We start from the raw sequence: 23,776 nt of genomic DNA, 5'->3' as shown, positions 1-23,776 counted from the left end.
TTCCACATTTTGTCTAACTCCTCTCATTGACTCGCTCTACTGCGCACCGCTGGCGAGGCGGTTAGTGTTCGAAGTCAAAACGCCTTCACTTTCGTGCATATGCAACACGGATATCCATAGAGCCCGAATAGTTGCATCCAGGCGTTATAATGAAATGCGTTTAGTAACCGTCGCATGCGACACTAACTGAAGCTTTAATTTATCGTTTCCTTAACATCTGAACTTAATTGCAGCGTTGCCTATTATGCCGAAGCCGTAAACGATTACCGATTTGTATCGCGACGTTGTCAGTTTTCCGAGAAATGTATTATTTAAATGTATTACAATATTGCCGGCCCTCGAAATCGCGGGGGAGAAAAAAAAATATGAGGTATTTGAGCATGATATGTAGAGTTTCCCCTAACCTACTTTGACAAGTCGTCCTATGTTTGGATTTGTTTTATTTTCTTTCTCCCTCTGGAAAAACTAATGTTGACATTTTATTGCGAAATTTTCAATGACTAATCCTGCTGAATCGCATGGAAGTTGGGACAAATACGATGACCAATCGTCTTTCGAAAAAATGAAATGCGACAGGAAATCTGCAACATCCCAAGCTTAAGTACACGATTGTTTATGATTTCCTGTAGGTGCCGTGGTAAAACTGTATAGTTTATCAAAGTCTGGTTAATATACTAGTAAAAATTGTATTACGTTCTGCTCATGCACCCCTGAAATGTGGATTGCGTCTAGTCATATTTACTCCTTATCAACACTTAACATTATTTTCGTTTTCACATTCAAACATACGGTTCGGATAAACTCACGGAGATGTCGTAAAATATCTATTCAAAAGTTTGTGAAGTTCTTTTTCTGCTCAGTGGATGCATGCGAGTAGATACTTCGAAAAATTTTATGAAGCAACAACACGTTGAGAATTATTACCATGCATTGTTATAACATAACATTCTAAAGTATTTTGTTTTATTTTAGTAATGGAAGGAATTGAATTCCGTTTTATTAAAACAGATTTTCCCTCTGTCGACAGACTATTCTGAATGAAAATGGGAGAATGAATGGCCAATCATGGAGTTCTCGGGGTCCCTGAGTGAGTGCTTCAATGAATATGCAGTACCTGTGCCAATACAAATCTTCTTATGGCAGCAATCATCGTAAGCACACATTTTTCTTGTCACATGTCACCTTCTCAGCATCTCTCCGCCCGTTTAATCTTTTTCAGACCCCTTAGGTTTGAATTATGGGCTCTTGTTTTGTGCCGAGCAGTGATCGAAATTATTGGAATTTATTATCACTCAGTGGAACACACCTCTTTTAAATGAGTTTCCTACGAGTTTATTATTTTGTTCGAGTTTAGAATAAAATGGTGCAGTTTCAAGTTGAAAAAACTTTCTCATCTCAGACAGAGGTAAAGGGCACATCATCCACACACTTAACATATTTTAAGGTTGAATAAAAAAGTTTTAGTAGATACAGAATTTTGATCGAAAAGGAAAATGAGTTTTCCCCCATAGCTTTAGTACTAACTTGTAGGGAATAGAGTCCATCCTCTCAATTATTGTAGTAGAGAGCTTTGTGCGCGGTATTTTGCACTGCAAATCTTATTAGGTATTTAGTTCCAAATATCTGCCCGGAAAGTTCTCCTTTGAGGGGCTTCCCCTTTCCCTCAACTTTTTTTTTTTTTTTTTTTTTTTTTTTTTTTTTTTTTTTTAAATTATAATTCCAACCAGTATACTTTCTTTTCCTTTATACTTATTTCTATGTTAATTTTTAAATCTTTTTTCCAGCCCATTCACCAGACCAAAGCTTGGCAAACATCATGAAGCCACTTGCACGATTTGTCAAACCGCACCCGGACATCATGTAAGCGTGCCATCTGTTTTTTAATCTCTCAAAAAGAATTGGAGTGAGAAGGCTCGATTTTTTATTTTCTTATTCCTCTGCCGAAAAAATGAAAACTGCGCAACGTTATGGTTCGATTTTATTTTTGAAATCGTTTAAATTCATCATGTCGTCCATTCAAACTGATAAATACCTACGTTCTCGTTGCTTCCAAGAAAGTAAGGGAACATGCAGTGAAATAGAAGGATCAATATAATTAAGGTCACATCAATGATTCAATAAATCTACTGATTAACTGAATCTGAAAAAAATCGAGGCAGCAACAGGCATGGATCGAGGAACAACCATACTTTCTTCAATATCCTTATTTTATTGTTAATGTATTCATTGTTTTCTAATAATTTTTCTTTGTTTATTGCACTCAGGAATTGAAAGAAGCTTGCAAGGTGTGTATTGCTTTTGTTGCTTGTAAAACACCGAATGATTTAATGGATAATTGAGATGCTGAACAGTGTCTGCTGTCTTGCAAGTATGAGCACTGTTAGGCAAAGCCTACAGTGGCCTTGGTGAAATATTCATCTGCATCTGCTAAGTGTGAGCAAAAGGCCCTCTTGGTGAAAATTACCAGTCAGTAGCCATGTAGATATGAGCCTATCGGTATGGGTTGAATACATATTTCACGATCTGAATCAAACATTGCGCATTGAAAAAAATTCGTTTGAATTAATCGCATAACTGTGCATTAAACTCGAAACAAGTTCGACACATCTCACCCTTTACGTATCACTTTAAGAACACAAACGCTGGATTTCTGTCAAGTTTACTATAGCGGAACAAAAATATTTACTCGATCATTATTTTCATTATGCAAATTGCAAGAGCCCTCTTGTTATACCCGGCAGGTCCTGCATTTCTACATTCCTCCCAGTCCTATTCAATCATATTCATGAAATCTCTTAGCTTACCATTCATGGTTTTTTAAAGTTTGCTGTTTTAAAAGTATTCTTTTAATATTACAGGTTTTAGAGAAAGTTTTGGTACAAAATCTTCATTTTAGGCTGGATAAAAGTTTGACTGACGCCATACGCTCAATCACAAGATGGCGACTCATCCAGGCTTCTTTCCCGTATATAGTGCATTGCACTGCATCAACTTTGCACAACAGGTACGGCTATTTAATACGTACATTTTAGATGTCCTTTTCTATAGAACAACTTTTAGAGTTGGCGCCTTCAACATCCTAGATATACTTCAAACGTTACACCGTCACGGTTAAGTTCTGATGTGTCGATTAATTACGCCTATATTGCCATACCATGGAAAAACGACGTATGAGCCTTCAGGCGTTGCCAAATTTCCTTTGATAAAATACGAATTCCCTGTTAAATTTATGAATATTTTTCGTCCAATTTTTCAGAGAATTTTGTTCGTATTTTGATTTAAAATTCCCGAAAATATCAAGGAAAAGTATTCATAATTTTCCTCAAAATAAACATTTCATCAAAAGGAAACTTGGCAACTCTCGAATGTTCATACGGCGTTCTTCCTCATCACGGCAGTATACCTCCCTCGCCGAATATACCTACAGAGTGTTTGAAGTAACTCACGTGCACAATTTCTTGGAGTCGGACACATTCCACCAACTCGTCCATGTATCAGGGAGCCACGCCTCATACTTACAAATTTTCGCTTTGAAAATTTCAATAAATAGATTACAATTTTTCATACTGGCGGGATAACTATTACAATTCTGAAAGGATGTCCTGTCGGCTTTTTTTTATCCTTTGGGGTCTGCAATTTGGCGGCACTGCTTCCGGAGGCGAACAAATTTCCCAAATCATGAAAATTGTACAGAATATTATGGACCTTTTACTTTGAAGGTAACGAATTTTTTAGTCAGTTTATCCCCGTATAACAAGTTGCACGCCGAAATCTGCGAAAATGACCGATTTTATGCTAGTTTTGCCAAATTTGACAACTCTCGAGCAACAATTTTTTTTGACGCAAATTTGAAATTTGAATTTAGCGCCAAAAATTACATGGGAAATCCTAAAATCACAACTAAAATTCCTATTTGCCTCGACTAAACAAGTGTCGTAACTCCAATAAAAATGTCGTTACAAAAATGACCATAACTTTCACGCAAATCATCTTCACGCGATATATACCTAACATAGGTATCGATGGATGCAAAATCAAACAAACTCTGGTTGAAACAACCTTTTATTCGAATCAAATTAAATGTTTTGTGAGAAATATGCGAAATTGTCAAAATTTAAACATTCAAAAATTGGAAAAATGGCAACAATGCATGTTTAAAATCATGGAACCTTCAAACTATGAACACATCCTCAAATTGCGCATTTTTATAATCAATTTCTTGCAAACCGTGACTTCATAGCTCATTTTTTTTGCTCGCCACTGAATTTTTGCGTTTTCAACTTCGCAACGCTGTAGCGCGCGGGAAAATTTATTTCCGAGCTTGCAATGCCGGAAAAAGGTGTGCCTCGTGATAGGGAACAACATATAAAACTCTGGACCGGATCCAAGCGGGGGTTATTCGCGTTTTCGAATAACCCTCTTTTACCGTTATGTACTCATTCAATCCGGCAACGCTTACTACAAAATACTACGTGGAGTACTACGATGAGTTCAATGACCTGACGATGACGAATTCTTGATCTCTCATTGGTCCGTCCTCATTTAAACGGTTCATTCATGAAATCCATGGAGCTCACGGCGCATGCGCAGCACTTGGCGCCAGCATGCACATGGTTCAGTTAGTAAACAAACAAAACAATGCTTACGGTGAATCTTCTCTTGATTAAATCGACGCGAGTTTTTTAGTGATCTAAAATAATTTGTTAGATCAGAAGCAACGTAATTATGCAGCAAAAGTGTTAAGATTGTTATATTTTCCTTTAAATGTTAGTAAACATCGAAAGAAGGGAATGTATCGTTGTGTGTGAAGGATTACTTTTTCGAGCGTGAAGTTTAGATAAGCCAAAGATGTTGATCATCGATTCATCAATCAAAAATGTAGTGTAACTTTTTCTCTTATAATCATGCCACAGCTGGCTGTAGAATTTACATCCCATATAGACACGGGCATGGACAATTTATTGTCAAATATATCCACTGTTTTTAAATTTAGCTGGAATAAACTCGTAAGGTTAGAGTACGAGGCAGGAAGATTTTCCTGAACTTGTTAGTTTCTTAATACTATGGCGCTTAAGTAGGTAGGTAAACTCTATAGTCTTGTAGCATTTTGTCAGTGTAAGTCGGCAATCACATAACTCGGTTTGCAATGTAGCAGACTTCCTGGCATACTTTATTTTTTAAACGGAAAACTACTCAACGGCAATTCTTTAAAACTGTCATGATTTTTCTTCTGTATTCTGAGAAAAGAAAATTCTGCATAAACCTCAAGGAACAATCTCAATTTGTTCTCCTTTAAAAAAAAACATTGAGGCATAGATTTTCAGACACCGCAGATGAGACATGTGATTATGGACTTACGCCGTCGATTTGCTACACAAATCCATAGCAAATCAATTTAAGACCAATGTACAAATTATTCAGATATTTCTAGAGATTGAAGCCACATATTGGCCCAAAAGGGACGCACAGTGAAAGGGTGGCGACAGGGGGTTTTAGAGGAAATGAGAAAGTGCCAACTCCCTGAGGGGCTTTGGGAGGATAGGGGACTTTGGCGGCTAGGTGTCGCAGAGCACCTAAGAGTGCTGCATGAGCGGCTTTTTATGTATGTAAGCTACATGTTCTTGACATAAAATCATGGTAAAATGTATCACCAAAGGTAGCATGAGACTCAAAAGACTATTTATTAGTCTTGCTTCACCTATTTCTCTGTCTATTTTACCTACCCTATATTTAACTCGGATCCTCTTCTATTTTGTGGTATTCTCAGGAAAGATATGAATCTCCAGAATTTGGGAGCTGTAGAAACAAAATTGTTGTACATACTGCACTGGATTATTTTAGACGCTGCCACAGAGTGCGCAGAGGAAGATTACGAAAAAGACAATTTTCACTCTTCGCCTTACTATTATACTTTTTCTATTCCTGCATTGACGGTAAGTCTTTCATAGTATTATGTGTGTTAAAGGTTTTTTCATGTATGTTGCATTGAAAGAAAATCTCTAATACTTCGTGTAATCTGTAGCTGGAACGTCTCAAACTATAGCCATTTGGCAGGAATACAAAAAGTAAAATTTTATCAGAGCTGATTCGGCAGGATATTTTCTTACTGTATCTATGGATTCCATAGTGAAGCATACAGTCCCCTCCTGAAACTGTCTGTTTTTCAAATAGATTTCAGCCAGGTATCACTGCATGATATTATCAGAACTATATATATCTAAGTTCCATTTTCTTTTTACATTTTTTTGAATGACTACCTACATATATTTTGAAAATGATCGTGATCAATCCGCTCTAATGATTTTCTTGAAATTTATTTTGTTTGCAGTTGTTCATGTATCTTTTTGCTCCGTTATGCCACCAAATCAAAGAATCAGACCTGCAATCTTTCAGGCTAGAGAATGGCTTAAAAATCTGGCAAGCATTATGGAACTATCGCCATCCTGACGCACCTTGTTTCACGACCCGCTGCAAGCCTAGACCTCGATCATTGTGGGGTAAAAATTTTCGTAGCAGCCAAACTCAGTGTGGAGATGTATTTTTAGGAAGTAAGTTTCCATAGTAGACTGAATATATCACAGATTTCAAAGAAAATGCACTATGAAGCCCCTTTCTCACAGAGTTATACTAGCAGAATTGGTCATTGTTTGACCCTGTTCCATCAAAATAACCTTTGTGACTATCAGAGTTCTTGAAAGATTATCAGAATTTTAGAATCGTTTTTCAGGCATTTTTATTCGATTAAAATTTTCCTCTCTATTTCTATGTGCAGCTCATAATTTAGTTTAAGCACCTATTTGAGATCTTCCTCACACTGATATCATGTTTTCCTTCTTCATTAGGAAAAGAATCTCAAGATGAAGCCCATCCCGAAAGTCCGCATAGTGCCTGTCCCAGTATTTCTTTCTTTGACCAGCAGCAACCAGGAAGCGGCGTTCTTAAACAAGATGATGAGGTACATTCTTCCCCTGAAGTATTATTTTTTCTTGTGTATCATTGAAAAGGATGGTGTGTTGGAATTTGTATCAAAATTTGTTTCATTTTATTACAAATTGTGGTCAAAAAAACATCCTCTAAAGTATCCTCAAAAATAAGTTTTTTTTTTATTTGGTCCAATTTGTGTGAATTCGTGGTTTGATTCAACTCATGAATTATTTCTTTTTCTATGTTTTACCCCATCCCGGAAAATAGTTATCAATTCTGAGTCTTTTATTTTCATGCAAATGTGAAGAGTTGTAGAACACTGTAGTAGAAAACTCTTCAGCATTCGATAAAGTTTTTTTTTTATCAAATGAAATTGAACATGGTATCGTTTCCAATGTGATATTATTTTCTCTGATGAAAATCTTTTTTTTGACAGAGTAATTGGGTATCATCTCCAAAAGAAACTGTATTCCCGGAAACCATTCCAGAAGAAAGTTCTAGCACTGAGGAGGAGCACATGGTAAGTTTTTTTTCAAACTACATTTGTATTTTTCTTTCTTTTTCTTTTTTTCTTCAAGATATCAATCATTGCTGCAGGATTAGTCTGTTAGGTTTCTGCTCAAGTTGAAGGAACCAATTTAGGAACCATCTTCATGATGGAATTTTAGTGGGTGGTACTTACAACATGCAAAATGATGGAAACAGCAAAGCTTACCTAGTTGAGGTCAATCTTAGTCCAGTTCAAAAGGACTCTATTTTCTTGTACTGCACTCTCCTCATTCTTTTAATTGTATACTTAGGAAGCATTATTCTTTTTTCTAATTCGATTATCATCGTTAATTGACATAATCTTTCAACTTTTTCCTGGAGCAACATATTGTTGGCTGAAGTGGAAATTGCTTAGATTGCGACATTGTAAATTTCCACTCTTTTTATCTTTTAACAGGAAGCAAAGGTAAACCAATCTAGTCAAAGCTTCTATTGAAGTTTCTTATCAATTTTCTCGACTCATTCTAAAAAGATCTTGCAAAATTGTAAAGGAACATTTTCATCAGTATGTCTTAATAAATATAAAGGATAATTGAAGATTTTTAAGTGTTGCAATTGAGATACAGTAAGACGTCGATTTATCGGATTTTATGGGACCGGAGGCCAAATCTGTCAAATTGTGTAGTGGGTTCCGTTGAAAGGACGGGAGGATCAATCTATTAAATAGCGGAATCTGATAAATTGCGATCCTATAATTCGAGGCCTTACCGTATGTCTTTTTTGCATTGAGCCAAAGATATTTTATTTTTATCAGTAAACTAATTTTTACCTTCAATTACAGGTTATCTTCAGGTTACCATCACTGGCTGAATCTGATGAAAGAGAACCTGCTACCATTTTTTCTGTAAGTGAATAATCTCACTCTTATAATCTTTCTCACTCTTTTCACGTCTTTTTCTAACTTCTTCACTCTTCTTCTTTTTCATAAACATTTTTTAAACCTGTGTTATCACTGGTTTTCTATAGAAATCGGAATTGGAAAGGCCACAGACTTTTTGTATTTATTTTCTTCCATCAAAATAATATGATGTAAGAAACGTCCCATACGCTCGAGATCTACCTATTTGTGATGAGTTAAGACTCCAGGCTCATACTGGAAAAGCGATGCAATGTCTATTACGGAATGAGTTAGATACAAAAATGAAGCCTTAATCTGTTACTAATAGATTAAGGTCTTAGTTTCAAGCACAATAAATTTATCGCACGTAGTCATCACATTTCGGATTCAGCGTTCAACATTCTTCACAAATTTGCAACAATGCCAGGTGTTAATGCCTGAAAAGTGAATATCAGAACATATAGTGATCACTCTGTTCATCTACAAGGCTGCACGACTCCACACAAAATCTCTGGAACAAGTTTTCTATTTAAGCAATAAATTACAAATATGTACTCATTTGCATGTCAACTTTCCCCTAGTTCCAGTTCAAATTGTTGCATGATTTCTGACTTCAATCCAAGTATGAGTTGAAATGTTTTTTAGAGATGCTGTCGGATGCAGGCATCTCTCATTGCACTGGCCTCACAATCATTTTAGCCAAAATGCCATTTTAGACTCACCTGGACAGCTTTGTTACTGTTTTAAAATGTCTTGAAATTCAGTAGCATTAGCTAAAAATAAACTCTACAAACAAATCTCAAATACTCACAGGAAAGCTAGGTAAAAATGACATTTTGACATAGTATGTTGAGCGACAATTTTCCCAAGCCTAGATTTTTTTTAAAAGTTTAGTTACAAAATTATCATGATTAAACCACAAAGTTGAAAAAATAGCACCAGCTGCTTGCAGCTGGCTATCGACACACCTGTTGCTTAGTTGTTGTTTGAAGGTTTTTTTTTGTTTTTGGACATTTTTGTTAGATATTTTCGGAACCTGTTAATTTTCTAAAATGTGCTCTTGTAATATTTGTATGTCCAGGCTGATGCAAGTATTTTTCAAATGCCGGTTAACCGCAATGCTGTCCTACACAAACCATCCTTAAGCATCGATCCAGGGACTCAGTCAGGCCTTTCTGACTCTCATCAACAATCTTCAAAGACACCAGTCCAAGGAATGGGGTAAGATGTCAGTTTAACTTGTCCTTTGACTTTTCCTCGGAAGAAATTTTCCACTTCATCATTTTGAATACTTGAAAATATTGCACCGTCTTCCGTCTTTTATTCGATCAAGCTCTTGTTTACTGTGCTTCTGAATTTAACTTTGCCTTGACAGGCAGTCTAACATGAGTTTGGCTATTGCTTGAAAGTACCTAATTTTCTTTTTCTTTTCAGGTCCTCAACTGATAAGGACTCAGTAGGTAGTTTGAAAGATGGGCCTAACAAGAAAGGTTTTCCAGTTGACTCTACCCATCCAGATTTCTTCTCTGCGACTTTCATGGATGTGGCTGTACTTCGTTGTCTATTTATTTCACAGTGGTCAGAAGAAGGAATATTTTGGGCTTTGCAGTTTCTCTATCACAGGTAAGTGTTAGAGGAAAAGGAATTCTCAAGGTGCTCATATGTAGATAACAAAGTAAGGTGCTTGCAGATAACCTACACCACGAAATAACTTGCATTCCAACTTTTGTCTATCCCTGAAATAATTAATGCGTCAAATATGAAGCAATTTTGCTTTTTACTAGGAACCTACAATGGTATTCCAAATTTTTGAATTTTCACCTCCGATTGGAAATTGGCACCTCCAAACTCTGACATCTCAAATCTCACTTTCATAGTGGCATGGACAACTTCAAAACCGACAAAAGAAATTGACCTACGAAAGTCTCTCCCTTTTTTAAATAATAACACCTACATCCAGTCAGAAAAAATTATTGAAAAGTCAAAGAAAAATGGGTACAGCTAATGCGATCCCAGCAAGGACTCCTCAGTTTAAGGTGAGCATTCTGTGTGAAAATCTGGTATGACTCCCTGTTATACACTCTGTTTTTCTTTAAATTGCAGACTACCAGTTTTTATTTCTTTTGCTGCTCTGTTTCATCAACTTCTTTCAAGTAGGATGTCAATGTAAAAAATTCCAATTTTGTGGGAAAATATTGCTCAGAAATAGAAAAATGCGCTTTTGAACTTTCAAGTATGATAGCTCAAATCTACTTGTTTGCTTACCTTCTTGTTTGAAAAAATTTCTCAATGGTGCGGCAATTTCTTGTCAAAGGAACTTCAGTATTGACATAAAAACTTTCAATATAAACTTCTCTCCAAATTCTTCTATCTGTACAATATTGCATTAAACTTTCACTATTAACCACAGGTTGAGTGTCTTTTAGAAAACCTTAAATTTTTATTCCTTTATTTCTAGGTACATACAGGTTTTTTAATGTGTGTCAGTGGCTTGTAGGAACCAGTAATTTCTTTTGGAGCTACTCATTGTTTGTATCGTAATAATTTGTTAGAGTCTGTGTTAATCTTTTCAAAAAGATGTGTGCGGGCTATTTGTCAGTTCCTAAAAATTTTAAAGATTTTCTCACCAGTCTCTCTCAACTTTCAGATTACAGGAGCTCAGTGAGGAAATGATACACCAGACGCAACCAAGGAGACGAAGTAATTCTTTACCAATTCCCAAAATAGAGATATCATTGTATCAGAGTCCAGAAACTATGAAGAAAGAATTGAAAGATTTCATAGAAGTGCCTGAACCAAAAGATGCGTCAGTGCTGTTAGCAGGTTAGTTATTGTTTCTTGTTTCTTTTATTCGATGTTTTTGCAAGTAAAAATTATCACAAGCTCATGGCTCCAGCCATGCTTTGACATTAACAGCTCAAACGCCCTTCTGAGTGATAAACTTGAGAACTATTCCAACTTCAACAATTTTCAGATTAGAGGATATTAGATTAAGAATCACTTTACCATGTTTTTCGTACTTCTGGCGACTTAAAAAGCTTTGAAAGGATATGATGGTGAATATTTATGACTTCAGAAAATAAACTCCGGACCAATGAACTGAGATCATGGTATATTTAAAATGAGAGATTTATGTAACTAACGGTGTAATTTTTCAAGAAGCAACTGACACTAGAGGGAGCAGATTCACATGAAAGAATCAAAGTGCTTCTTTCATCATTCTTTTTCTATTTTGAATTTCAGAATTGCCATACACTGGTCGCAAGCACGGTGGTGACACACCTCTTAAACATTTCCGCCGAGCGAGTGAAAAAGCTAAGCGAAAAATGAAAATAACTGATTTTCGACTCTTCGTTGAAACTGCTCTGCTTTCCAAATCTGAAAAAAATTTGGAAAAACTTGGCAAAGAGGACCAAACTGAATCTTTCAAACAGGTTTGCATTTTTATCGGGTACAACTTATTTTCTTAGCGTTGTACATTTGCCGTAGTATTTTGTAATACATCTTCTGGTCAACAGCCGGGAGCAAAAGGGAAGTAGACTTATGCAGTGATTTATTCACAGATAACAAAATAATAACATTTCCATCCTTATAAGTGTATCGAATCCTGATAATTTTCTTCATTAAAAAGCACCAATTAAAATCAAACAAAGGTTTTCATAAAAAATCTTCAAATTTTTTCGAAGGGAAAAATTCTGTCTCAAAAATCCTTTTCTTGAAGTCAGTGATTAACAATCAAAATCTCTAAACCAGAATTCAACTTAAAATTCCCATTCTGCAAAAATATCATGACCTTAACTGTTCCAGGATCTGCACCGTAGTTTTGATGCTGAAGACAGTCACATAAAAAAGCCAGCATCTTCATTAGCAAAACTTCTAGACCCCACAAATGATGCTTCTTCCATGATGCCATCAACTAATTTGGTAAAAGGGAAAAGTATGCCAAGTTTGAGGTATGTATTTCATTTGTGTCGTTCTGTCTAGCTGTCCTCTTTATCCTTCTTCTTATGTCTGTCCTCTATCAAAAATGCTTGTAAATGAAACGCATCTCATTGGATTGCTACAGCCTCATTCTCTAAACACCCTTGAAAATTCAACCATCCACTTCTTGGTTCCAGCAACACTGCCTTTTGCTTGAACTCTCTTGAAATTACAGGGTTTTTATTGCTTGTAAGACTATCTTGTTAGAATCATTCGGAGTTGTCCTCCTCCCGAGACAAAATATTTAAAAACTTACCAGCAAGTTTTAGGTCAATCATTGAAATTTTAACCATGAATATTGAAACATGTAAAAAGCTTGTACCTCTACTTATGAACCATGCTTAACAGCAATGCACCAAGTAACATCAAGTCTAAATGGAGGAAAAGTTTGAAGATTTATTCCTCCATAAAATTCGATGTTAAAGACAAAGTTTAATGACTATTCCCCATTTCAGAGTATTTTTTCTTGACCTTGACTTATTGACAGGAGAAAGTTTGCAATCGGATGAATTTCAAAACTAATCCCGACTTACTTTTTCTAAAATTTGACTGATTTCTGTTAAACTTAGTCTGTATAACCTTTAGTTGTGTAGTAAAGAATATCGTGTAGAAAATTTTTTTTTTTATTTTTTTTTTTAGAAAGACAAATAATGGATATTGTATACATTTTCATTCCACTCACAGTCTTTTTATGTAAATTTGTATAAGTACACTAGGTGATCGCCTTTCTTCAGTACTAAATTTCCGAGTTTTGCATGCACCAGAGCCCTCTGTGTCGAAAACAATCACATATCGACAGGCCAAAATTTTCAAATGAGTGTAGTATTATGGAATTTTTCAGTTGCTTGCTGTTGTTGGTAATCCTCTTGTAATCATAAGGACCTTTTAACACCTTTTAATTATGGTGAAAGAACAGTGCGACTTGCATCTCTAATTTAATTGTGCTAAAACTGTAATTTGTGGACTTGAAAGATGATGTCTCTGACTAATAATTTGTTGTCTATTACTCTATATATGGTGAGCGAGAACTTTTGAAAAGACATTTGAAGAAAATATGAATGAATTTTGAGTGACCGAAAATTGTGAAATTCAGTTTGGTCTTGCAATCTTGCTGGACTTATTCATTATTTCTTTTGTGCATCTAATCTTGAATAGAACAAAAATCAGACAAACAAAGTGCACTCAATTGATTAAAGAATTGAAATGAAGCGTAAAACTGGTTTTATTATTCGCTCTGGTCATACTCAAACCTATTAAAAAGTTACATTTCGCCAACATAGCAAGCAAGAAAGTACATACATGTTTTACATAGGGTATTTCAGAAATATATTACGTTTCTTTGTTTTTGAGCAAATGGGAGCAGCTATTATGTAGTTTTGTTTGGGCACCTGGCAATATAAATAATCATATATTTTAAATCCCTCATGATGCTTTTTAAGTTTTCAGTGCAAAGGTATCGACTCTATCTACTTTAATCATATTCCAAAAGTTCTTTTCATATATTTGAAGAGCAGAAATTAACAGTACTATTGGAACACCTTGTGTATATTATTCTCTCTAGTTAGGTACATCTTTCATACCTTGAAATCATATTCATCTTTTCTTGTTCGCATTGTTGTATCTCTTTTCTCTTACATCCTTCAATGTTTTGAGACAAATTTAGCCTTCAAAACTAAATTCTGAAATAGAAAATTCTCCAACTCTTCCTATAAACAATGACTTTACCTACTCTTTGTTTTCATTTTCTTCCTTCTGTACGCTTACATGTCTGTATATCTGTTCTATGCGTTTTGCGAACCTCAGCTGTATACTAGATGAGTTACAAAATGAATCTGGGTAAGCTGTAATGACAGTCTCTGTTGGATCTTTGCAAATGGCTCATTTTAATTTGAGCACTTTGATGTGCTGGAATTCACGCTGGAAAAGTTAATTGTAGGGTTTATTCCACCATTTCCTGATTTTTTAACTTTCCATGTCGTAAGTCACGTTTTGCTGCTCCTTCAATGAGATGCAATGTCTCAACACTGATGAGACCCCTTCTCTCTCCCAGACGCACTTACAATCAGTTATATTCAAAGAGCTTCGAAAGGCGATTATCCAAATAAAGAGTTAAAAGCTGAGGCTGACATTGCCTCTGAACATAGTTCATTGCAGCATAACTTTGTGTCAAATTGAGTAAATTTTGATTGGACCGATCAATGAAAAAGTTACTTGCTGCAAAACATTATGCCGCCTTTGATCATCCGTTTTGAATACCGATTATCAATAAAACAGTCTTTCAGAAAAATCTCAAATTTTCTTTTACTTCGTTTTTGTTTGAAAAATATGATCTGAGGTAGTCTGAGATCTGAAAAAAGGAGAGCAAAGGTAATGATCATCTTGAAATTATGATTGTAAGTTTTTAAGATCCCCTCAAAAACTAAAACTAGTTTTCATCTACCTACGCCCTAGCGCTCAACAGATGCAGCAGATTTCTGAAAATTAATTTGAGCCATGCGAAGAATAGAATAGAGTAGTGAGTGTAGTTGCTTTTAGAGTAGTTGTAGAAATGTAGATAATGTGAATCAATTTTCATACCATCTAGTATCATCTGTTTCACTAGATAAAACAACTATCCAATGAACATACAAACTAGATTTATCTTCTAATAAACACGGCCCAGAATTAGACTTTCACATTCTAATTTCTCAGACAAAAAGATCATGTTCTTTACATAAATTTGCATCAAAATCCCCTGCTAATGTGTCGGTATTAGTATATTTTTTTTAAAGTTCTCCTTCGAGTGGACATTCAAAAGATCCGAAGGAGAAAGATTATTTTATTTTAAGTGCAGTCTTTTTCATAGCAGTTTATCCTACATCTGAAACTGAACTACATCTCTTTTTTTAAACTTCTTTCTGTCTTTGTTTTTTCAGGATTGGTGAAAATGTTAAAGAATTGACAATTGTTGCAAACCCTATCATAACGGTCACTGAGCATACTCCAATTCCATCTCCAGACTTTTTTAAAATGAAGGTAAGCAAGCAGTAATCTACTTTAAACTTTTTCTCAACAAAATACCTAGCAGTAATTTTATTTGAGAATAAAACTCCTACTGGAAATTTTTCACTATATGCTAACAAAACCCTCCCGAAACATATTGTCTTCTACAATTGGTGTTTTAATACTTTTCACCCATGAATTACTGATGAACTATTGAAATTAAAAAGACACTTGATCATATCAATCCCAATTATTGCTGAACGAACTGGAAATAAGAAAAAGGCAAAAAATCCTTGGGTGCTTTGCCTTCAAGCTCGTTTATAGTGAAACACTCATGTCAGGCGTCTGATCAATCAGGTAGATTAGATGAAAAATCTGGGTGAATTCTAAGTCATGCACCAAAAAGAAAAATGTTGGGCCCAGAAAAGAAGCATTAAAAATAATGTGTACCAAAATTTAAGACAAATTTTAAAAAAGTCGTTTCTCCAAAATTTTGTCAAGGGTTCAATGGACAGTCAGCTGGACGAGCCATATAACCATGGGAAGCAGGGTGAGCTGACTCATGAATCAAAGCACGGCAGTCTTACAAGATCACAAACAGACTCCAACATCACATACTCTCCGGAAGACATGGTGGAAGCACCTGGTTCCTCCTGTTACATCACCAAAGATGGCGATATTGATCTTCAAGTGGTTCTCAAGGTATATTTATATAGTTCTGTTTTTATTGCTCATACAATTTATATTTACAACTCTAAAAAAAAAAGAAATTGTAAATAATTACTCGTTTCTTTCCCATTTCATCTTTTTTCTTCAGCAAACTTTCTTATTGATGTACAGTTTTAGTTAAAATTTATTGAGTGAAATCCTGAAACATTTGTTTTCGTCATCAAGATATTCATTTTTTCAGAGGGAAAAAATATGAAAACACTTGTATGTAATTTAATTTACTTGTCATGACTGGACACAAAATGCTTTCAAAGTGTTCCTAAATGCCTGCAATATGACCTATACTACCTATCTTCACTTACCTATGAGCCAGGAGACAAATACTTCTAAAAACCGAGTTTTTTCTTTGTTCTATTTGTGAAAGTAACTGTAACTTTTAAAATTATTCATCCTAAGGATCATAGGTAACTGAATGAAATATCTAGGCATTTTTGAATTATGAAAGTGGACGCAAGCCTGCCCTTTTATCAGAAATTAAGTAATTTACAAATGAACTAGTTATGTAAATAAAGTAATCTTCGTGTGCCCTGGTTTTTATGTGAGTCTTTTATTTAAGAAATATCTTGATTCTAAGCTCATTGGTCTTCAGTTTGCAAAATAAAATTTTATGTCGTTAATTATTATTGTTTAATCTCTTTTTCACAGGCGATTCATAGTGTTGCTTTACGTGAGAATGTCAGCTGTACTATACGAGTTTGTGAAATGATACTAAATCTGATTGAGTTGCTCATTGAAATGGGTGCTTTGAAGCAGTGCTTGCGTGATGAAATTCTTACAGACAAATCAGGAGATAATAATACCAGTGAGAGTGAGGAGCCAAAAAAGTCTTCAAAAAATCCTCAAAACAAGTTAAATTCGCCGCATTCTCTAATGTTGCACTCGGTTATCAGGTAAATGTTACATCTCTTCTTTTCTATTACTGTTAGGCTGTTTGCCTCAAAAATTCCAAGGGAAATCCATCAAGTGAGCCGTGAGATCCATTTCATTGATAGAAGTCTTCGCTAGCTTATTATCTTTGTTATTATTCCTACATTCTTTTTTGAACAGTGCTAAAAATTTATCAATGAACAAAGCATGCCACTCAATACATGGATTTTAAATGGCAAACTAACTAGTACCAATAAAATTGTAAATATTCTGACTAGAACCATATCAATGATTATTGTTCATCCGTGTCAATCTTTACTAAAGAAATGAAACAAATTTAAAATGGTGTGAATTCTATTTTCTGCCGTATGCAGAGCTGTATCTTTTTTTTATATGCATCATTAAAACATAGAATATTTTGTTTTAGGGTTATCAGGTATGGTGGGTGTCAGAACAGCTGTAATGATGGACAGAGGAGTCCTCCCCCAGATTACATTCGATCTCATGGCCATTCTCTGCTGAGCAAATTGCGCCGAACTAGTTCGAGGCAATTCTCTAGGTTTATGAAGCACATGGTTCTGAAAGAACCGTTGCATGATGTCATTGAATTTTTCCACTCTTATGTCAGCTTTTGCAGTGACTCAAACTCATTATTGTCACCTCTTCGTAAGTATAACAAGCCTTCTACATTTTTTTAAAGTCAATTCTTGGGTGAGAGATTAACTTTTCCAAAATCTTAAATGGAATAAAACATTGTCTGTCAGTTGGAATTCGACCAATTAAAATCGTGATTTTATCCTTGAGAAGTTGACATTGTTTTTGCCAAGAAAATCTTGCAGTTTTACAGTTATTTGAATTATATTGCTGTGTGAAGATTTGATCCATTCATCAGTCTATTTAAATTCTGCATTTTTCTTTTCGTTTTGATTTTTTTTTTAAAAAAAGAAAGAAAAAAAAGAAGTTTTGCCTAGCTATGAAACAATTTTCAATCATTCTATATTTACCGACATTTTTGAGGGAACAACTTATGTATGTTCCTCTCAAGTCTAAGAAACACCCACATTCCCTATGTTTTTGTAATGCTTGTCATGAGATAATACTTGGTCTTTGTCTGTTGTGTAGATCAAAAACGAACATGGTGTAAATCTCCAGACATGGCAACTCAGGGAATTTATGCCACCAATTTTAATGCCAATGTGGGGAACGCTCGAAATAAAGGCTTAGAAGGACAGATAATCGCCTGCGTCTTTAAAACTCTGGTCACTCGTCTGATGAAATCCTCAAAAGAAATGAAGCTACCGGAACATGTGGTGAGTGATGAGATTTTTAATTTTTCGAAAGACACTACATATTTTTTACTATCTACATATTTTTTTTCTTTTCTCTCATGCTTGTTTGCTTGGATAGGCCTTAGGTGATTTGTCCCAGGTTTTTGACAAGGTTAAACTGACGTGCAATATATTGCATGGATGAAGTAAAACTGCGCATGTATCTTCAAAAAAACATAGTATTCTAAAAATGTTCCTCTTTTAGATAATGCCTTTTGTGCTTTATTTACTGCAAGGATACTCTTCTGTCATTCATCAAAATGAGTGAGCATTGTAATTTTATAATTATTTCTTTAATTCCAGGCCTTATTCAGTGATATAAGAGCACTCATCATGTACATCAAAGAAACTCATGGTGGAACCTTCAAAAGAGTAGTTTTAAGTGCCCTTTTAGATACAGCAGTACGTCCACGTCGGAAAGAACCTGCGGTACAAACAACTCGAGTTGTGAGGTATGAATATTATTTCAGACAACATTCTCATTTGAATTTGATATATTTATGCTAAATGGAACTATGCTCAATGACATAAGGCATAAGGAATCATGAAGTATGCAAATCTTACGCACATAGTTCCTTTTGATTTACTTGATTCATTTGCACATAACATAGCTTCTTTGACTTAAGGGTGTATCTCAATTTCCGTGCTGTAACTTCATGCTTTTCAGAGCACATATGGAAATAGATATATGCCCTGACGTCCGAGAAGTGACAATAAATAGGCCCATCATTTGGTGTTGAATGAAAAGGTAAATACCAGCTTATGATTTGTTCCTTCTTTTGTGTAGTTAAAAAAATTATTGTCATCCTCAAGTAGGAATTTTACAATTTTTAGGCATTTCAAGTCTCAGTGTGTAAAGAAGGAAGCTACAAAACATACACAACCAATCAGATTGCCAAATGCCAAAAATGCAAATTGGTGCCGCCAAAATGTTTGACTGCAATTGCAATTTCTCGTTTAATTTTTAAACCTTTTGAATGTGGTTTTCAGGACTAAATTATGGTAGTTTCTCTTATCTTTGGAGTTAACTTCTTTATAATATTGGAGCGCTGTCATCATAAAAGGTCAAAAGTCTCTGTAACAGCTTAACCCATTTTAGTCTCTCAATTAATACTTCAATTCAAGAGTTTTGCAGACTACAATCTACACTAAGGCTTTTCAAGAGAATTTTGCATCTTTCACTTTTTTTTCTTCTTTTTTTTTAAAGAAAAAATCTTTAATACAGTCGAGTTTAACAGCTAGAAAGTTGGGCAGCATAGCGGATGCCTCCTATTATTATTAAGCATTATATCATGAGGCTAAGCCAGTTGTAGTAAGGCTGTTTTTTCATTGCTAAAGAGTTATTTTCTCCTGATTTTTTCAGGCATATTCCATCGTCAGAGTTAAACGAACAGCAACCAAATGCAGCACCTTGTTATGTAATGGATGAAAAAGAAGCCAGGAAAATACTTTTCAAGAAACGAAGTACCTCCTCAACTTGTGCTGTAAGTTCATAATAAAAAAATACTTGAAATCTTGATGTGAATTCTCAATTATATCTGTTAAATTCCTCCTCACAGAGATTATGAAAAAGTACTAGCTGAATTTGATTTTGAACTCAAACACAAATTAAAACTGATTCAAGTTTATACTAGGTCTTGCTATCTCCATTTTGGTGCTCAGTTTATGTTTGCAATTTATTATAAAGTCTCATTTTATCATTATTTACTAGTTGAAAGGAAGATTGAATCCATCCAAAACGTACCAATCCATTTTATTTAATACTTTAACTTTGCATGTTCATTTTGTTTTGACGTCTTTAGCTAATTTTGATGATCTGTTTTCATGAACTTGTTGCTTTTTTATCTTTTATGCAATTAACATAATCAGTATTAATGTTTTCATTATTTATTGATTTTTTTTTTTCACCAGAGTTTACTAGAAACAGAATTAAATGAAGAATCAGGAGGAAAGGTCCAGAGCCCTCTGGGTAATTTTCGGAAAAAACATCATCACATCTTGACTCCGAGGCAAAGTGAAAGGAATTTAGGCGATACGGATTTTTCTTATTCCAAACAATCAATGAGACTACACAAAGGAGGCCTTGGTAAGTCCCTTAATTTGTGGATTTTCTTTCAGCTTCTTATCTTCTGCCACAATAATGTGTCTAAGAAATAATTTATCCCCTATCTCATGCTTGATGTGTGTTCACAATATTATCATGGTGTGATGAAAGTACTATGCACTTTTTGTCATGTAATAATCTCTCCGTGTCAAAATTGTACCCTTAATTTGATGGTCATGCCTATCCCCATGCATAAAAGTTCTAAGTGGAAACAAAAAGGGAAAGAGAGAGAATAAATCAGTACAATAATCTCCTCTTCTTGCTTTAAAATTAATATTTCAGATAAATGCAGTTACACATTATTGTCTTTTGGAAGTTTTAACTGTAAGACAAGTGAAATGTTCTCTTGCAAAATAAAGAGGGAGAGGAAAATGTTGAAACATAACATTGGAATTACTTTAATTACAGTTGTTGTCAGCTGAGTTGGCACTTGTTTTTATTCTGCTTGCAAGCAATCCCAATGCAATCGCCTAATAGCGATCGAGGATTGACCACGGCCGATCATGAGGGTAGTCAATCATCGATCCATATTGGACAACTGCATTGCAGTTGCTTAGCTGATGACACCTTTAGCCTCATTTTTATATCCTATGATATTCTCCCTACAATATTTCCAACATCTTTATCCTAAAATTGCAACTGAAAAGATCAATAATTCATATAATATCGAGTAAAATTAATAAGTAAACATATAAATATGAATAAATGAAATGGCATTTTTTGAAATCTTCTAAATATTTTTCATTTGATTACAGTTAGTTGGTTTAGAAGGAAGTATGGAAGGTCAGAATCGATGGATAGTTATGAGGGAAGTGAATCTCCTGGCGAAAGTGCTCTTGCTCACCAAGCTGCCTCTCTACATCATTCTTACAGTAAATCGTCTCAAAAAAGCGTAGCCAGGTAATGAACCCAATTTAACAGGCATTGACTACGAAATAGAGAGAAAACGCAGATTAGTCAATTCATAAAAGATTCTCAATTGGATCTGTTTATAAATTTCGAAATAAAGAATTTTAGTACAGTTAGTCTATTCAATATTCTGCTCAGTAATAATGGTTAAAAACAGCAAAAGTTCTATTATTACTTAAGATGCACGCATTATTTAAAAGACTCTAATTGTAACATAAGTTATTTTACTATTTATTTTTTTCTTTGCGTGGTATGTTTATCTTAGTAGTACTGACACTTCTCTAGTCAGAAATCATCTTTAAAACTCGAAAAATTCTTGTGAATTATTTTTCTCTCCTCATATTTTTTTTTACTTTTTTTTAATGAAATACTTTTTTTCTTTAAAATTATTCGCTGTAAGATTTTCGAATAATTTAATTCGGACGGAATTTTTAATTTGCAATGCTTTTTCAGTGTCGGTCACACCTTTCACAAAGCTAAAGTACGTATGGAACATCAACTCAATAAATTTGGTTTCGGCAAAGGGAAGAAAAAAGATGGAAGTGTTGAAGAAACACCAGGAAGTTGTAAGTCAAAACTCAATCTGTTTAGCTAGCACGTTTCTATATTTGCATTATTATTTCAGGTAATTGGTTTTTTTCCTTTGTGTTTGAACATTTTTATGTTACTGCATAATTTGCCCTTTTCCTCCTCCGCATATGTACTCTTTTTTTTTCAAAAAAGAAAAAAAGGAAATTTTATCAGCATTATTTAAAATATCTATCATTTGAATGTATTCTTTGAACATTCAACAAGTAATATCTTATCATCAAGAGCATTTGTGAGCAACCACAAGAGGAAAAGCCTTTGCGTGTTTTGCGTCAAGCTTCAATTGTATTTTTTTCCCTTTCCTTTTCTTTTTCTTTTTCTTTTTCTTTTCGTGTTTTTTTTTTGTTCAAATGAAACATGGTTTTTACATTTTTAAATGCATGAAATACTTCTTGTTGACATATTGTAATGGGGGGGGATGAAAGGATCCAACGCTGGTAGCTCAGAATGGTAGAACTGGTCAATATAATCGGTAAATGACACGGTATACACAGGATGCACTTGGCTAAGGTGATCTTTCTACTCGCTGCCTTGATATACGACCACGCGCCGTGAAGATCGAGAGTATATATCTTGTAACGTCAGCGAGCTATGACGTCGGAGGCGTGATTGCGAGATAATCGGCGCTACAAGAAAGATGCTCTAGATGTCAACATGCTCGCCTGAGCTTGCACTTGCGAAACTGATGGCTTTTGGACCGAATGAGCTAGAAAGCATAATGGAATGCGGCCCTAGAACCGTAGGTGATATGGCCTCATTCCATTACAATATTTAAATTTTTTTTTTGTTTCAAATGACGACAATAACCCCTTTTTAGTAGTGATATCATTATCCTGATTTTTATCCTATGAAAATCCGGGCCTTCTAATTTTTTTTGTCTCTCTGTATGATTTAACCATAGAACACAATTTTGTGACGAGCAAAACTCACCATAATTCAATGAAAATACTTTAACAAAAATTACATAAAAAACTAATTGTGTTTCACCAGAGGTCTTATACTTTTCAGGTGTTCAGCTTTTTTTTTTCTTTTAAAATTACATTTATTTAACACCGTTACTGGATTCATAAGTAGATTTGACCGATTTTTATCAAATGTTAGTAAAAACGAGTTTTTCAGTAGTAATATTTCAAGCCATGTTTATTCATGTATTTTTTTAATGTCCAAACAGATCTAAGCAGGAGGAATTCAACGGAGTATGGAGACCAATCTAGAGAATCAGAAATCGTGGTCCTGAAAGAAAGGCGACTTGTCCAGCAAGAACCCTTGTTACGAGGAGTTCAAAGGCTCTCGTTTCTACTTGAAACATGTTTGCCTGGTTCAACACCTGATCCGCATTTAATAGCAGCTGTTCTTGACCTGGTTAGTAATTTGTTACCAGAGGCCAAAATAAGTGAAACAAAGGTATGCTCCTCTGATTCAGGCCACCCAAAATCAACAAAATTCTCGGTCGTGTTGGTTTCGTTCCTGTCTTGAGGGAAATTTGCCCACAGAGAAGAGCATCGGGAAGAATAAAAAATGGCAGAACTGGGACGCTGTTTCAAACTTTACGCAAAGACTGAAAAGAAACCAATGCGACGGAGCATTTTCTTGATTCCAGTTGCTGGCATTGAGAAAAAGTATACTTTTGTTTCTAAAACTTTGGGTGGAGGCTATTCAAATATATTTTATCCATGTTTTTCCATCCTCTGCTCTCAGGAGAAAATCCAAAGATTACAAAAAAAGAAAGTTCTGAGATCTGGAGAGTGATGATTTGCTTGATTGCATCTGATTCTATGTGATTTCCCTTATTATGAGAGTGTAACCTAGCTGTATATGTTCTTTTTCAAAATTCCTGTAATCATGAAATTGAAATATGTCTTTAAATTCATATTAGTCCATTAATATCATTGATAAGCTCTCTTGTACAGTGCTAATTGGGCAATCTTTGCTATGACAGACGCGCCATCAGATCTCATCAAAGCTATTGTTGTGTTA

General features: G+C 34.8%; 1 protein-coding gene across 4 annotated transcripts in view; it reads left to right on the top strand.

The window, feature by feature from the left end:
- unc80 (unc80, NALCN channel complex subunit) overlaps positions 1–23,776 on the top strand; it is a 71,202-nt gene that overhangs the window by 5,299 nt on the left and 42,127 nt on the right. For 3 of the 4 annotated variants that reach the window (XM_019040910.2, XM_019040909.2, XM_072299463.1), the window contains exons 2-27: positions 1,028–1,151; positions 1,785–1,860; positions 2,265–2,285; positions 2,859–3,004; positions 5,768–5,933; positions 6,329–6,548; positions 6,843–6,955; positions 7,361–7,444; positions 8,255–8,317; positions 9,393–9,532; positions 9,746–9,934; positions 10,959–11,134; positions 11,555–11,745; positions 12,119–12,264; positions 14,096–14,128; positions 15,208–15,307; positions 15,776–15,976; positions 16,649–16,893; positions 17,298–17,536; positions 17,993–18,180; positions 18,502–18,650; positions 19,562–19,682; positions 20,110–20,284; positions 21,058–21,202; positions 21,665–21,777; positions 22,971–23,161. In XM_019040910.2, the coding sequence (XP_018896455.1) occupies positions 1,066–1,151; positions 1,785–1,860; positions 2,265–2,285; positions 2,859–3,004; positions 5,768–5,933; positions 6,329–6,548; positions 6,843–6,955; positions 7,361–7,444; positions 8,255–8,317; positions 9,393–9,532; positions 9,746–9,934; positions 10,959–11,134; positions 11,555–11,745; positions 12,119–12,264; positions 14,096–14,128; positions 15,208–15,307; positions 15,776–15,976; positions 16,649–16,893; positions 17,298–17,536; positions 17,993–18,180; positions 18,502–18,650; positions 19,562–19,682; positions 20,110–20,284; positions 21,058–21,202; positions 21,665–21,777; positions 22,971–23,161 (3,717 nt within the window). In that variant the 5' untranslated portion in view covers positions 1,028–1,065. The remainder of the gene's footprint in view (positions 1–1,027; positions 1,152–1,784; positions 1,861–2,264; positions 2,286–2,858; positions 3,005–5,767; positions 5,934–6,328; positions 6,549–6,842; positions 6,956–7,360; positions 7,445–8,254; positions 8,318–9,392; positions 9,533–9,745; positions 9,935–10,958; positions 11,135–11,554; positions 11,746–12,118; positions 12,265–14,095; positions 14,129–15,207; positions 15,308–15,775; positions 15,977–16,648; positions 16,894–17,297; positions 17,537–17,992; positions 18,181–18,501; positions 18,651–19,561; positions 19,683–20,109; positions 20,285–21,057; positions 21,203–21,664; positions 21,778–22,970; positions 23,162–23,776) is intronic. The other variant, XM_019040911.2, reaches the window with a different exon arrangement.

The sequence above is a fragment of the Bemisia tabaci genome, chromosome 4 (genome assembly GCF_918797505.1).
Source record: "Bemisia tabaci chromosome 4, PGI_BMITA_v3".
Classification (NCBI taxonomy): Eukaryota; Metazoa; Arthropoda; class Insecta; order Hemiptera; family Aleyrodidae; genus Bemisia; species Bemisia tabaci.
Note: the sequence above shows the minus strand (reverse complement) of the source record. Positions and strands in the feature narration are given on the sequence as shown.